At 36.1% G+C, this 17,120-nt stretch overlaps 1 protein-coding gene across 1 annotated transcript; it reads right to left on the bottom strand.

Annotated features, from left to right (window-relative positions):
• Positions 1-15,681: 15,681 nt before the first annotated feature.
• Positions 15,682-16,824, bottom strand: LOC131027291 (GRAS family protein RAM1-like). The gene has a single exon (XM_057957307.2). The coding sequence runs from the start codon at positions 16,822-16,824 to the stop codon at positions 15,682-15,684; it is 1,143 nt and encodes a 380-aa protein (XP_057813290.2).
• Between the last annotated feature and the right edge of the window lie 296 nt (positions 16,825-17,120).

Below are 17,120 nucleotides of genomic sequence, written 5' to 3'. Positions count from 1 at the left end.
GGAGCTTAGCATCTCAAATCATGCCAGAAACTGTGATAGCCCTATATTACATGAGGGACTATTTCTATTTATCATGGAATATGCCAAAGCGCAAGAGGTCAAACCCTCTCCTATCCAAAAGATTGATAACAACCCTATTTCCCTCAACAATCTTGTCTATCAAGTGGTGTCAGGCACTAAATTTGATGAGAAATATTTTGGTGAAATGGCCAGGGATTGGTAGGACCTTTAGGTATCAAATGACCCAAATTATTGCCACATAGAGGATGAGGGTCCCCCCAGAAGGCTACCCCTAGCACCAACAGTAGTAGAAAAAGTAAAACCTTCCCTAGACCTGCTGCTAAAAAGTTCAAAACCCCTCCCTCTAATCCCTAGGAGATGGGTGCTAATAGTTCTAAAAAACAAAATGTGGGGAAAATGGTGTAGAGAATAGGTAAAGGGGAAGATGAGATCAAATTAGATATTCCTCTCAATGTAGGCTGGGTGGGTCTAGGAGATAACAAAAGTGAGGAGGTATCAAAGATATAATCAATACTTTCATAGAGAATCCTATGTCGAAAAAAACTGACAAGCTTCTGAAGATGGCTCAAAAGCTAACGGATGATGTGAAGGTTATGAAAATTGAGCATGAGGCTAGAATTGCCAATCTGGAGAAGGGGATGAACGATTTGAAGAGAAAACTCAGGGGTTTGGTGGAAATTAGTAAAGAGGCCATGAACAATAGTGCAGAGGGTCTAAAATAGGTGAATGATAAAATCTCTACTCAGAAAGCCCAACTGCTTAGCAGTTTGCTGACCTCAACTGCCAAGTCAAAAAAGAAGAATCAGGACCTAAATCTCTAGGGGACAAATATGCAAGTGTCAACTAGTCCTTCCACCAAGACAACACACAGGATCCAGGAGAAAGGTGCCACGGGATTCATAATGGAGGAGCTTTAAGAAATAAATAAAAAAGTAATTTAGAATAATTCCAAGCTCATGAAAATTCTTGGCTAACTCTGTGTTAGTTTTTGTAGTTTGGCTGGTTTTTTTCTTTTTCCTATCGGCAAAGTTTACTTTAGTGGTGAATATTCACCAATGGCAAATTTTTCATGTCAGCCATGTTGAAAATGGTGAATATTTTGTACCGTCTGGGGGTGGCCATGTTGCCAAAACATTATCAATTTCTATCAAAGTCACGGCCCGATAGCCATATGTTTTATGCAATTAAATATTTCTATGCGATGATTTCGCCAATACAATGTATGGTGGACACATGGTTAATTTAATTGTTTTGCCTACACTCTCTGAGGTTTCCTTAATAGATGACCTTAATTCGCCTATAAGCATGCCAAAATTTGTTAGCCAGGGGGACCCAATTCACCTGACATCTTGCCGATGCGTGTCTCCATTCACCCCAACTTTCGTCAACTATATTGTATTCGCCTATTATTTGGCCTACCTATAATCACCTCAAAAATTACATAAGTCATATTTGGACGACCTATAATCACCTCAAAAATTACATGTCATGTTATAGTTACGTGGGATTCTCTAAATATTTGTATACCATATAAAATTCCCACAGAATTTTCCATATAAGGATTGGTATAAATACATGCAAAGATCAGATCTATCTCAACACAATCTGGTGGGTTCTAGGCTCTGAATTCTGATCAATAGCGAAGTTTCAGACCAAGGAAAATCATTGTTGTTGACTGCGCCAACTGCTAGTGACCTAAAGCCTAAAGGTTAGCGATCATATTTTTGAAGTGATATATTATACATTATAGTCTATTATTGCTTCTTGAACAAATTGATATTTTTTTGGTAGCCTTTATTTCATTGGAAATGTCGAACAGGAAGAGGGGTAGGAAACTAGAATGTGGGGAAGGCCAGGAGAGGCCAACAAAAAGCAGATGGTTGTCTTCGTACTTTGGCATTGGAAAAGATTGTGGTACTAGTGAAAATTAGGAAGGTACATCATCACAAGTACAAGTACAAAATTTGCCACCTGCACCGCATGTTGAAGAGGGCGGCGAGCCTGATATCTCAGATCAGGATGATCTTGAAGAAGATTATTTGGTAGATACCTAAGTTAGCCAGAATGATATAATCAACTTGGGTGATAATGCCATTGATGATAATGCATGGAAGGGGAAAATAAAAGCCATATAAAAGGGTGAACCACAATAAAAAAAGGATCGAGAGTGGGATATGTCAGTGAGGAATTTTCAAATTAATTGTGCATCAAAGTATCCATTCATTGAACTAGTGGAGAATCCAATTGAAGGTGAGCCTCCAATAGAATGCAGGTGTAAGATTTGCACTTGGAAACATAACAAGGAAATTAGGTTGCAGCTAAAATTTGACACCATAGAAAAGCATATGGGTAAAGTTTAAGAAAAACAAATGATAGACGGGGTTGAAAAATTAATGATAAGATGGAAAACAAAGGATGAATGTAAGAATGTGAGGAATGCCAAAGAGTATTCTTTTCATGAGAAATTACAGACGAAGCCTGCTGAAGTTAAAGGTTCTATTGAAGATGTTTTTAGAAAAGCAGTGCAAATAGAATAACTGGGAAAAGTTGTTCAATTAAGCGTTGTTTTTCATATTTTGAGTAGAGGGCATGCCATGATAGATTTCCCATCAATTAGTGGTTTATTCAACTTTTTAAAAGTTCCTAGCTATCCTAATAGACACTGGTCAATAAACAATGGATGGGAATGGGCAAGTTGTCTTGCTGAGGTTGAAAAAGAAGATGTACAGAAAAAAATAAGAGAGTCAAACTTCATTGCATTTTCTTTAGACGAAGTTACGACAGTAGACAATACTTCATGGGTATGCATGCATGGTTATACTGTAGAGAATCATACCCGTCAACCTCATCTACTATCTGTTGCTAAAATGAAGGAGAGTGCGACAACAGAAAATTTATTTCAACTAGTAAAGAGAAGTTTAATTGAATATGGAGGTATGGATGACATGATGGTAGCCAAAAAATTGGTTTGTGGTGGAGCGGATGGAGCTTCAGTAATGCAAGGTCACATGAATGGTCTTTGTACAAATATTGAAACATCCTTTGGACCGTACATTACTGCTATTCATTGCATGGCTCACAGAATGAATCTAGCTTTTAGAATTGTGAGCAAGTTTGCTTCGGTTAAAAAAATTGAAATTTTAATCAGAGAGCTCTACTCACACTTCTATCAAAGTCCCAAGCGATTTATGAAATTTCAACACTTTGCTAATTGATTAACTGATGAGAACAAGCTTCTCAAGGATAATTATACCAGATGGATCTCTTTGGATGGTCCAGCCCATCGAGTGTTTTTAGAATATCCATCCTTGATTAGACTATTTCACACAACTCGCAACAAATCAGATCAACCAAAATTTCCTGAACTTCTTGGCAGGTTAAGTAATTTAGAGAGACTCTTAACTTTAGCAACTCTTCTGCCCATGCTAGAGGAAATGAGGAATATTATTGAAGGTTTCCCAAAAAAGAGCTCTGTATATTGCACAATATGCTATGTTGCGTAAGATGACATGCGTGACCTTCGACAATCTCTATCAAAATCAACCAACACTATCTAATGAAAAATTTGTTAAGTGGTGGACACTCACAGATTTGAACAATCCTAAAAACTTTTTACAAATCGGTGCAGATGGGGAGGTATGTGCCAATGTATGGGGAGTTGAGATACCAATGCACTTCTATGCAACAGTCGACCCCGAGGAACAAGGAAAGCGCCCCAGGAAGAAACTAGCAAGAGTTACAAAAGAAGATTTCGACAAGATTGTTGAGACTGTAACTACTTCTGTGAAGAAAATTGCATATGAGCTTTCCTCACAAATTAGAAGCAGATTCCCTCCTGACAACCTACTCAAAGCCATGTCTATTATGTTTCCTCATTATTGGAGCCTCAACAGTGCATCTGATTTTTGAAGTAATCTACTGACTTTGGTAAAACAATTTTGCATATCCAAGGAATTTAATGGAGTAACTATAAATGGAATATTAGATGAAACTCATCTTCAAGAGAAATCATCTCATTTTGCATACACTATGAAAGAACAATATGCCAGAATGGAGAACCCCCATGAAGAGGGATCATTAACAAGGCTTTGGAAATATATAACTAAGAACGCATCCTTGCATGATTCAATGCCAGAATATTGGGTTCAGTGGAAGATGAGAGAGTTCTCAGTGCTTTGGGGTTCCTAAAATCAAAGCTAAGAAACAAACTAGACAAAAATTTAGAAAATTGCTTGAGGCTCTATACATCTAGGTATGATGTCCACACTTTTCCTTACGATAAGGCACTGCAAATCTGGAGATCCAAATGTGAAAGAAGAGGTTTGGGCAACACTTCAAACCAAAGTGCCCGTGGGACTACTGGATGTACTGGTAGCATTGAGATGCAGTTTGGCGAAGATATGCAGACTCGGACTCAGAGTGAAGAAACCACAGATGAGAATCAAGAAAGCACTGAATTTGATGAGGATGAATGGCAACTGTAAGAGATTGGTATTTATTAATCTTATTATTGTATCTCATCATTCATATTACAAAAGCACATTACTTTTTGCAATTAGAATTTAATATTGATTTGTAATTATATTTTTCAACTTTCTATTTCTAGAATTAAAATAGCATAATAAAAAAAAAACCATAATGTGTTTATTGATATAGAGATGTTTATTGTTTATTTATACATGTTTGAGTCTCAAATCTATGTGATACAATTCAGAACCATATGATACAATTCATTCAATAGTAATACACATGTCGAGAACTTAGATTTTCATTAATTCTTTCAAAATATAGCCATATGATACAATTCATTCAATAGTAATACACCAATCTATGTGATTCTGCATACCAATTGCAAAAGTGAATACAAAGTTTCAGAACCCTTTGCAAAATTGCAAATGACCCTAAATTCCCTTTTATAGAAACAAGGGAGCAACAATAGCTTCAGGTCGAATTGCAAGTTTGCAACATGTGAACACTGAACATCAAAATCACAAACTCAACACATATTTATATGGCCATGACAGGCTGTATTAGCAATTTAACATCTGCTACATGTTTGATGTTTCCTGTTCAGAAAACAGTGTTCAAAATTAAATATTAATTCACACCATGACAAATTAAACATAGATAATAGCAATGCTTAAAACCTACTAATCAGAAATAGAGAAATATATAAATGTTAAAGCAAGGGAGAATTTGAGAATACAAATTTACTGGCTGAAGTTTTGCACTATGCATCATAGATTCATAGGCTGGATTAGCAAAATAGCAATAGCGAGTGCATCATAGATTCATAGGCTAGATTAGCAAAATAGCAATAGTGAGTGCATCATAGATTCATAGGCTGGATTAGCAAAATAGCAAATAGAAAAAACATTAAACCTTGAAATTAAGAATAAAAGAAGAAAATTATGCAATACATACTATGATTCTTAAGAATTCTATACCAGTTTTTGTAGGGTGCTCCACTCTTCATCTAATGGAAGGTCAATATTCTATAAACTATGGAAAGTCAACTCCAACTTCATCAACATTCCATATTTAGAAGATTTACTTGACTTCACTATTTCATCCAATACCGAATATAGAGTTGTAAATGGTTGGATGAATTCAAGAAAGATTTTGGGAGTTGTGTCCTTTGGAAGCAAGTCTAAATCAGACTTCATTTTTATCTCCATGCTTTTTTTGTAAGCTTCTTCTCCAATGAATTTATTTGATGTGTCAACAGGCTTAGGCAAACCAAGTTTGATCAAATTATTTTTCTTTTCTTGCAGCTTCACTATCTTTTTTCCACAAACTTTCCATAACTTCTGATGTTTCCATTAGCTTCTGGCATTTTTGAATGATAGATGATGTCTTAACTGTGGCATCAATGTGGCTCTTAATTCCCTTGGATGCCAAGTAGCTGTCACTAGAACTGTAAACTACTTTTAGAATCTTTTTTACCATTTCCTCTTTTGAATAAACATGTGTGCTCTTCTCATAGTGCCCTTTGATTTAAAAAAAAAATTGTTTCATACTTTCAATCAATTGAAACCATTCACACAACTTCTCACTTCTCTGCATTATTTGCTGCCAAATGTTTTCTTGTATATACTTCATTGTATTTTTCATATTATCTTTCAATCTATCCTCTACTTCCTCTTGCAAATGTTTTTCTTTTCCCTTCCCATGATCCAATAGGTCCTGTAATTTTCTCATTTCAACGGTAGCAGACTCATAACTTTTGTATAATTTTTGAAAACTGGCTTTTTCCTCCATAATTTTTTTACTGCTTTTAGCCAATTTTTCTGTCAGGTCCTTCAATTCTGCATTCTTCTTCTCCTGCTCGACAATTTCTATTATAGAGCCCAAATTTTTTATCCTTTTCTATAAATCATTGCACTTGCTATCTGCTACTTTCCTCCTTGATTTTTCATTTTCCAAGTCTACCTGTAACTTTTCTATTTGTTTCTCTAGTTTATTTTTTTCTCTCTCCACCTTTAGCAGTGAAGTATAGACCACTTCGTTAGTCCTTTTTGACACACTAATTTTGTCCACATTATGTACTTTGGAAAAATCTATTTGGAGGGTGCTAAGTTGAAATTGAGAGGGATCTATCTGATTGTGTGGTGGATTTTTATCTTTAGATGGGCCCGGGGGCATAACAACCATGAACTCCATCATATCTTTCTATGGGTCATATGTTGGAAATACCCTATTCCTTGCAGGCTATTTGTTTACAACTTAAGACACAAAATTCCTATGAAATGCTTTCTTTTTTTCTTTATTTTCTTTTGTTGTTTGTGCATATTTTTCATAGTAATCACGAAATTGAAAATCTGGGCTTGCTGAAGCAATTGAATGTTTGAAAGGTGACATAGGAATACCATAGGCTCTAGTTCCAATTATTCCTATAGTTTTAACTAATGCTTGACCAGGATTACCAACAACAGTTCTTGATGTTGTCCCACTCCCACTAACACTTTCATGTGTAGTTTTGATAGTCTTTTGAGGTGTGTGATATGAAGCTACAAATGATTGATTTGTAGTGTTAGTGGCACTTGATATAGGATTCTCGATAGTATGAGATTGAGTATCTACCTCTAGTGGCCTCTTGCGAGAGATATTTTGTTGTTGCCCTTGTCCAACACCAAGACAACTAGTATCAGTAGTAGTACCCATGCCAACCCCACCAATCATAGCGATACTTGACTGAACAATAATAGGAATACTATCCCCAGATTCCCCACCAGTGGCAGTGGCACTTGATTGACCACTAATGGGAATACCATGATGTGGTGGTGGTTGTGGATTTGAACCTAAAACAAATGTAGGTGGACCCTAAGGGTAATGAGTAGTACCTATTCATGATGAATTTGAAGAATCAAGTCTAATGATTGGTTTATAAGGACCTTTTGATTTTGACTATGATGGAAGTTGTACCTGAAGTAGATACCAAATGCCCCCTCCTCTGGGACCTAGACCACCACCTTCAAAACCCATTTTTTCCACAAGGTTTGCCCCTTTTGCTATATTTTTATTTCATGGACTCACTGGCTCCACCTAATATTTTCGGGACTGTAGCAGTTGTTAGAGGGGGCTCAATGACAACCTGATACTCATCATCATCACCTCTAGTCCCGCCATGCTCTATATCCCACAATTTGCCCAACTCTGCATCCTTGTCGATGCTCTCAAATTCTGCACTTGTCTTTGGTTCACCGAGATTCCTCCTCATAGTCCAAAAATTATTTATTTTGGTTTGAGTGAAATAATTCTCTTTATATTTGTGCAGAATTGATTTGTGAATAGATTTGTTAGATGGATTAGTATATTTTAGGTAGAAATTGTAGGACCTCCTATTTTGGATGCCCTGGCCCTCCTCTGTTGTCCTCTCTGTGTGCATTTGCAATGCCATAATTTGTGATGAAATTTCTTCTATTGAAATGTTTTTTATCAGCTGTAATTTTCTCCATCTCTTTTTTAACCTCATCCTAGGAGTCTATGTTTCTAAGCTTTTCTAGCAATGGTTACTTTCATGTTGATATAACACTGAAGAGTTCCCATTTTTCTTAAGCTTGAACTACACCGATTGGATCATACTACAAGAGACCCTCACCACCAAAGTTAAAAACTGTCAAAAAATCATGTGCCTCATTGAATGTTTTTCTCTCAAATGTGAACCCTCCACATGAGAAAGGAAAGGAAGGAAATATGCTCTTCTTTTGTTGACCATGGAAGTGCCTATCAGTGCTCTCCAATTTCCGTACATACTCTAGTGCTAATACCCTGTCTGTCACATGTATTGGAAGTCTGTATGGTTTTACTGCCAATTCGTAAAACCTTAACATAGTGAATTCTTCCATGAAGAACTAGTCAGCCAATTCTATTTGACTTCCGATTTGAATGCAATCTCACAAGACATGGGCAATCTAGGCATTGGAGTGCTTGTAATTTCATTATACATTGGTGCCAAAAAGAAGTCTACAAAATGGTTGTAGTTCTTTCTGTTATCATGCATCCTTATCTTTGGGGTCCAATCATATATTGGATACTCTGTTCTCTTCCCAGTCTTCTCATCAATCTTATAGCTCACAATTTGAAGCTTGTTGGTCTCTAATATTGCACGGTACTTGGATAGGAGGAGATAACACAAGTAGGATGAGAACCTAAATGTCTTATAGGAACCTTTTTTTATCATCAGTAATTGTTTTTGCATGGATTTTACAATGTGCTCAATAAAATTATATCTTACTGGCTGACCTGCACAATGGATATTATAAATAATTTCAAGAAGGCTTGCACCCACTTCCCTATCATTTTCCAATCCTAGGCAAAATGACAGCAAGGAAATAGTATCCCCAACCCATGGAACAAAAATGTTAGAATCATAAGGAGGCTTATGATTCTGATCCAACACAATACCAGTACCAAACTTTATTAGAGCTTTGATAAATGAATCTCTACGACTTGGATTGAGACTCTCATAATTTCTTGCCAGCTTTTCAAGGTCAATTTGGACATTTGAGTTTTGGGCTTCAAATCCTAGGTTCAACAAACAAGCAAATTCTCCCTCGCTTATGGATAGAATTTCCTCTTTTGTATTTTTATGGACAATTGCTTTTTTATCTTCATCATAATTTTTGGCGCAGACCATGACAAAATCAGGGCAAGGGAATACTTCAGGTAACACCATGCTTCCCAATCCAACATCCCATGATGCAATTTTTTTTTTTTTTGTTTTAACATCGGGTTGAAAATAGTAAATTTTGCTCTGGATGCATTTGCCGCCTTACTAGACAATGTATATCTAATATCTATGATACGCTTTTCACCATGGATAGCAGGGTCATAAATATCATGGTATTCATCAGTGAAACCTGGTGTTTTAACTAGTTCGGTTAGGTGCATTTTATTTTTCACTTAGCTTCTTGTTGAACTACTGCTTCCCATTTTCCCCAATACTATTATTGTTAATAATTTAAAATAATGCTAGATAAAAACTTGAAAATGCTAACCCTCAAATTGGACCATGAGATTACCAAAAGCGAAAAAGGCGGGATGTAGGTGTTCTAGATTTTACCCAGAAATTGGAATTTCTAGTTCACTAGATTGGTGCAAACAGTCTCTGTTGCAACTTGCATTCCTCAATCTAGTAGCTGTTTCTGAATCTCCCTCGATTTATAGGTTTGTCCAAGAAATGAAAGACAATTATGATTTACGAGTCTCTTATTTTGAAAACTTTGAAAAGTAGAAAAGTAAAACCTAAAGGGCAAAATATGTAGAATCATGTTGTCATTTTATTAATTACTATTAATAACTATTTGATGTCGAAGGAAAAAACATTCATTACTTCAATATAAATTTCGAGGACATTAAGAATCATGTTGTCATTTTATTAATTATTATTAATAACTATTTGATGCCGAAGGACAAAACATTCACTACTTTAGTATAAATTCTGAGGACATTAAATGTAATATGTTCAATTCCAAGCGAACTTCTCCCAAATGTGTTCACTTCCCACATTCGGGCCGAAATCCACCCTAAGCCATTGGTCTTTTCTCATCCAACAGATGAGGGACCAAGGTACCTGTTGTGACTTTATGGGTCTATTTTTTAAGTCTGTTTAATAATTTTAAACTTCCACCCGAAAAAGTGCTTTATAGAGTTACTTATATTTAATTAAATTTAAAACATTTCACTTCCAGGCGAAGTTCTCCCAAATGTGTTCACTTCCCACATTCGGGCCGAAATCCACCCTAAGTCTTTGATCTTTTCTCATCCAATGAATGAGAGACCAAGGTACCTGTTGTGACTTTACAAGTCTTATTTTTAAGTCTGTTTAATAATTTTAAACTTCCACCTGAAAAAGTGCTTTAATGACTTAATTATATTTAATTAAATTTAAAATGTTTCAATTCTGGGTGAATTTCTCCCAAATGTGTTCTTCCCACATTCGGGCCGAATTCCACCCTAAGCCGTTGATCTTTTCTCATCCAACAGATGATAGTACCTGTTGTCAGTTGTCATGGGTCCCATGACTTCTGCCAGTTTTCAAGCACGTCACCATACTCGTGTCACTTTTCCAGGGAAAGTTGTCAGAAATCTGTTCACTTCCCACATTCACCCTGAAATCCACCCTAAGCCATTGATCTTTGTTCATCTGATAGTGGATGGTACCTGTTTTAAGATGTACTGGGTCCCACGACTTCTACCATTTTTTTGACATGTCACCATAATCGTGTCATTTTTCAGGTTTGATTTGTAGTCTATTTAATCATTTTAAACCTCTGCCCGAAAAGTAATTAAATATAATTTAGTCTATAGACTTAATTATATTTAATTACATTTAAAATGTCCAATTCTGGGTGAAGTTCTCAGAAAGGTGTTCACTTCCCACATTTGGGCCGAAATCCACCCTAGCCCTCTATCTTTGTTCATCCAATCGTCGATGGTACCTATTCTAAGATGTAGTGGGTCCCACAACTTCTGCCATTTTTCTGGCATGTCACCATACTCGTGTCACTTTTTCGGTTTGATTTTTAGTCTATTTAATAATTTTAAACCTCCGCCCAAAAAAAAGCTTTATAGACTTAATTATATTTAATTAAATTTAAAATGTCCAATTTCGGGCAAAGTTCTCAGAAAGGTGTTCACTTCCCACATTCAGGCCGAAATCCACCCTAGCCGTTGATCTTTGTTCATCTAGCGGTCAATGGTACCTGTTTTAAGATGAAGTGGGTCCCACGACTTCTACCATTTTTCTGGAATGTCACCATACTCGTGTTACTTTTCAGGTCTATTTTTAAAGTCTATTTAATCATTTTAAAATTCCGCCCAAAAAAGAGATTTATAGTCTATAGACTATACACTTAATTCTATTTAATTAAATTTAAAATGTTCAATTCTGGGCAATAGTTTGAGATAACTATTAAATATAATGTTAATATTATTTGTAATTAAAGATGTGCAATAGTTTGAGATAACTATTAAATATAATGTTAATATTATTTATAAAAATTTGAAATTCAAAAATAGTATAAAACATGAAACTTAGTTTCTAGAATAAAACAAATAACTAAATAATAATATAAATTTTGATATACAATTTGAAAGGTAAAAGTTTAATATTAAAAAGAAAACATTCACTATTAAATCTTAAATATTAATTTAAAGTTTAACAAAATTCTTTGAAAATATGTTTACGATATATAATTTTCAAAAATAGTTTTAAAATATATATAAAAGTTCAACATAAATTTAGTGTATTAATTTAAAAAAATGTGCAACTGCAGTCCTCAACCTATTAAGGCAAGAAAATTTGGAAAGTACAAATGATAAGGTGGCGATTAATTGTTGTAGAAGGAGTTGCCTGCGGCATGTCGCACGAACGAAGGAAGGGGAGGATGGCAGGAAATCTTTTTCCTGATCTCATGGCATTAATGTCTTATCGGGCACATTCATTACCTGACCTATAAGATGGAGGCAGATTTTTTTACCTTTTGATCTATGTACCACTTTTTGCTTTGAAGCAGCTGCAGAACAAATCTGTAGTTCGTAGAATCATACCTTTTGTAAGACATTTTTTGCAGGAAGTGATTTTGAAATTGCAGATGATAACGGAGGCCAATTTCACACTTCAAATATACAAGAAGTTGGTGCTCTTTTTGGGAAAAGTATCTGATAAATGAATGCAAGGACTGTTTAGGTTTAAGGAGGAGAAGTTGTGGGCAGCAGCTCGACTGATGCTTGCAGAGGAGGTGGCACATATCAGTCACCAGTATCAAACTAACATGGAGGTTTACTCTCTGATTATGGTGTGGGCCTGTGAATTCGAATCGGAGGTGGAAAAGGTAAAACTCACATTGGTCAAATTGATTGATGGGGAGTTTTTGATTAACCTCGATTCAATCTTGGAGTGGGTGGTGTCGGGAGTTGGCATTCAAATTAAGGAAGGGGATGACCAGGAGGAATTGCTTCCTTTTATTCGTGGCCCAGAGGATGAAATCAAATACCAGTGTCGTGAACGAGCTCGAGTGGGGTGGGAAGCAATGAAACTCTTTGTGAAATTAATGAGGGTGGATGAAGTCCTAAAGGCTTTGCATGTGGTGGTAAGGATGGAGGTTGGTAGGGTATTGAGAGGTAGGGCTGAAGAAGAAAGGGCTATACAGCTACTGGCAAGCTTGGAGGGCGACCCCGACTTCGGGTGCCTAAACTGCATTCCAAAAATGAAAGCTGAAGCGGAAAAAGGGAAAGCCAAAGAATCGACCTCCAAGGAGGGAAGGGACTGGGAGGAGGCAACCCAGGGGGATAGTGACACTGAGTGAGTGGGCTATCGACAATGAACTAGTTGTTTTGTTTGCTTGCTATAAGCTGTGGGCAAATTTTGTATCTTGAAACTTTTGAAATAATAGAATGAAAAAACCTTTATCGATAAACTTTTGTATCTTGATACTTTTAAAATTTTGTATTTTGAATGACTATATAGTATATATTTATAAAATTATAATCAACCATAATCAATGTACAAATAATAAATGGAACGAATTGAATTTTTTTTTTTATAGCATTACATAAAAAAGATCACGGTATTAAATTTATTTCCATTATTTAACAAATAATTGAAATAACATAGCTCATATACAAAAAGCATTTGAAACAAATTAATTAATAAAAATGAAATAGAATTATAGAAAGCATTTTTATATCCACAAGACTATAAGAAGCATACTGAAACAAACTAGAATTTGAAAAATTATCATTAATATTTATGCTTTTGAAATTTACAATTTTTTCCTCAAAGACTTGAGTCCCCCAAAAACTTAAAAGCCAAAATGAGTGAGCCACTAGCAATCAGCCTATTAGGGTTCAAGGAAATAGGAAAAAAAAACTATAGGGGGGCGGGGCTAGGGCATAGGTAGTGGAATTGTTTACAATTTTGCACTAAGAATCTAGCCCTCCTTCCATGTAGAATTCTTCAGACAACATAAGCTGAGAGAATTCTTCAAGCCACATGTAGTTTGGAAAGTCATCCAGGAGGAACCATTTCTAGAGGAAGTCCATGCCAATGCGCGCCCATTTTTTGTGATGCATCAGCTGCTCCGCATTTAGGTTTAGGAGAAACAGTTGCCTAGCCACTAGCAATGTTTGGTCAGGGAGGAGAAGCTTGGATAAATCACTCACCCAAGGGATCCCCACCCCTACTTCTACAAGAATGACAAGAGTAATGTTGTCTTCGAGGAAGTCTTCCTAAAAAACCTTCCTCAACAGCATCAGCATATCCACCTTGTCTCCTCCCAAGTCTAGAAGAGATGCTAAGAAACGGGATGTAAGGTCCGTGTTAACACGGTACCTATTTTCATTTTGCAGAAATTCTCTACCCAACACCATCCACACAGCCTCATTGGTGAACGACCCAACCTCTTTGTAGACTGATTGGAGGGTTGGGTCTCTAATGGAGCCTAGAAAGGCCCTCTAGTCCTTTGCAGAAATGCTTCTCAAGCGGATGGGAGTGTCCATCTTGAGAAAATAGGATTAACAAATTAAACAACCTGAGCAGTGAGCCTATAAACCTAAAATATTGTGAGCTCTAATGATTTATCTACCAAATGGCAATGTCTAATTGAAGATGAAAGAAGCAGAGATTGTATATAAATTGTTGACACTCTTGATTGTAATAATTACTTCTTTAACAGTATTAACTGCTATAAATTTTTTTAAATCTTTCGTATCTCTGCAAATCTTTCCCATAAATGCACGAGTGTGTGAAATTGGAAACAACTATGAACCAATACCAAATTGGCAAGTATCACATTGGAAGTCATGGGGATAGAGTAGATTATGATAAGTGAATAGATATATATTAAATGTACGAAATTATCAATCGTGATTTGTGACATTTGATACGTGTCTATTGAATCCAATTCCATTTTGGACACTTTTTGGTGAGCTATGTTCTCTTCAGAAAATTGGGTCAAAATAAAACTTCAGCCATTGATATACGATCATCGAACAGTTTAAAATTATTGATAGATTTTAGGTATGTGTCACCCTTTACGTGTCAAAGAGGTCGTGCTTATTGATACATCATGTAGAGTCCGGACTCAATGTATTATGTGATGTGATGTGCCTTGTCTATTAATGGCAATGAATTTATGAAATCGCCAATGAATTATATATTGTACCATAAATAACAAAATATTCGCCAAAACAAATTAAATAATTTTCAAGCGGTGGATAAAAATCGCCAATACATTTAAATAATTTTTCCTTTGGAGTAAAATTTTTCACTCATACAATTATATATTTGTTCCTTTTAACAATAATTATTCGCCTCCCACAATAAATATTTTCCCCATAGAACAAGGTATTATTTGCCAGAAATTTATGGCATTTTCGTACCCTAGAAAAAAAATCGCCAATAACAAATAATTTCTTCCTCATTTTAAAAAAAAATTTCACCATCCATATGAAAATTTCCCCCCAAAAATAATGTCTGATTCGCCAAGATTTTACACAGTTGCCCGAGGTGGGGGGGTTTTCTTAAAGTTATCCCTTCCTGTCAGGCTCTATGGGGCGTTTCCCTTGTTTCTGTTGCCGTTTGGCTAGTTTTTTTGTTCCGGTTTCCTACTGGTTCGGCCTTGTTTTTTGGATCTAGGTTTCAGGTCCCTATAAAGCCCATTTTATCTTAATCAAAAACCCATGATATTGAAATTCTAAGTAAAGTTTCCCTTTCTCATATAGGCTTTTTAATTATCAACTTTAAACAATAATAAATAATTATATATAAAATGTTTTTCAGTTTATTTTTAAACAAAAAGATTTCCTATCAAATTTATACTTATTACATTTAAAATTAATTTCTTAATAATATTTTAAAAATCTAATCTCATTTATATTTTTTAACTATCAAAAAGGCCTCCTCCATTACAAATATGATGAGAAGAAATGAACCATTCAAAAAAGGAAGATACAATTATATTAATGCAACGATAACACTATAGTAGTAGTGCATTAGCCCAGTTCTACTTGTCCTGTCCTTAGATGTTATGGCTTCGACTTAAATGACTAAATGAAAACCCAAACGGTTAGTCTATCGAACTCTTGTTCATGAAAATGGGGAGGCGAACTCCTTCCAGTTTATTATAATATTTTTACAATATGCAGAAATTTGTTTCAGCAATCGCCATGAACGATCATTCTTACAGCACTCCATGCCGAGAGTGCGATAAATGGTGTTCCTTTCCACCTTAAAATTCTGGCAAGTCCATCGGCCTCCAAAGTATAATATTCTCCAGAAGCATGTTCTCCTAATAACAATCTAGCCTGATACATAGCTTGAAAGCTGAAGCTCTTTTCCCTGAACCCTGCTTGTTTGAGCAAACATCTCCATACATCAGTTCCAACATGCCTAACAGACCTCTCCTTCCCCTCATAGACTATTATATTACTTATCTGACTTCCAGTAATCAATTCTTCATGCTTCACCCTATTAATATCATTTCTATCTATTAAGCTAACATCCAACAAATCAAAATACGCCATGTAATAGAAAAGAACCTCGCTGAATCTATTTACAAAAGATGGAGAATTATGCTGCGCTTCTATTTCAAGAAGCGCCATTACCCTTGGCCTCAGGTTCTTGATAACACTTAAGACGTTGTCCAGAACGACGGGGTCATATAACAAACTTCTGAGAACAATTGGAGCATAAACTGCCAAAGCCTCACCATGTCTAACGGTGAATAACTCTTCCTTAATCTCCTCTATGTTTTCGATCTCCACCATGTTGTAAGAAAATGGAATTCCGTAGGATTTAGCCAGCTCATGAAGTCTTTTTTCGGTGTTCCTAAGCCCTTCGCCATCCATGCCAACTGCTGTAATCCTGAGAAGGTTAAGCGTAGGGAAAGAAGAGGAAACAGATCTGTGTGCAAGATACTCCATCAATACTGTCCAGTGCGACTCAGTTCGCATCCCTAGATCAATTACATTAATTTTCTTGGCTTTCCCCACGACGTCTATGATCGCCTGCACAGACGTGAACTGAATTACTTTTACATAGGGTAGAACTCTATTAGAGTAAGCAAGGAAACTGCGAAACTCATTTTTGTCAATTTCACCATCTATATTGAAGGCAAAATCAGGGACTAGTTTATCTAGGTTGTTTAACATGCCGAGACTCTGGCGTTTGATTGTCTCCTGCAGGGCGTCAGAGATATAATAGCCGAGCCTCTGTGTGGGATTCCCCAGCTGAAAAGACAAATCTTCGCATTTGCTCACCAGTGACGCAGCGTAATCATATTTCTCCTCGCCTATCATTCGTCCAGATTCTTGAAGAAGTTGAAGCATTTAAAGTCTGGGAATTTCCTGCGTGAGAATGTTCTTCCAGCTGTCCGGACGTCTTGTCATTATTAAACAGTTCCTCGTTGAAAGGAAAAATATCAAATAAATCATGGCTCATGACTTCCTCCCCGAAAGGAAACATGTCATGTTCTGGCAGCTAAAAGGTGTCGTCGATGGTAAGATATTGGTCAAGCTCAGCACCATCGGACTCGCAGGGTAAGGACATGAAGGAATAATCCGATATTGACAGGGCAGGAAATTTTTCATGGTCC

This window comes from Cryptomeria japonica, chromosome 4 (assembly GCF_030272615.1).
Source record: "Cryptomeria japonica chromosome 4, Sugi_1.0, whole genome shotgun sequence".
Taxonomy (NCBI): Eukaryota; Viridiplantae; Streptophyta; class Pinopsida; order Cupressales; family Cupressaceae; genus Cryptomeria; species Cryptomeria japonica.
Note: the sequence above shows the minus strand (reverse complement) of the source record. Positions and strands in the feature narration are given on the sequence as shown.

Excerpts from the sequence above, each read along its gene's own strand:
- LOC131027291 (XM_057957307.2), bottom strand. The coding sequence starts at position 16,824 with ATGATAGGCGAGGAGAAATATGATTACGCTGCGTCACTGGTGAGCAAA.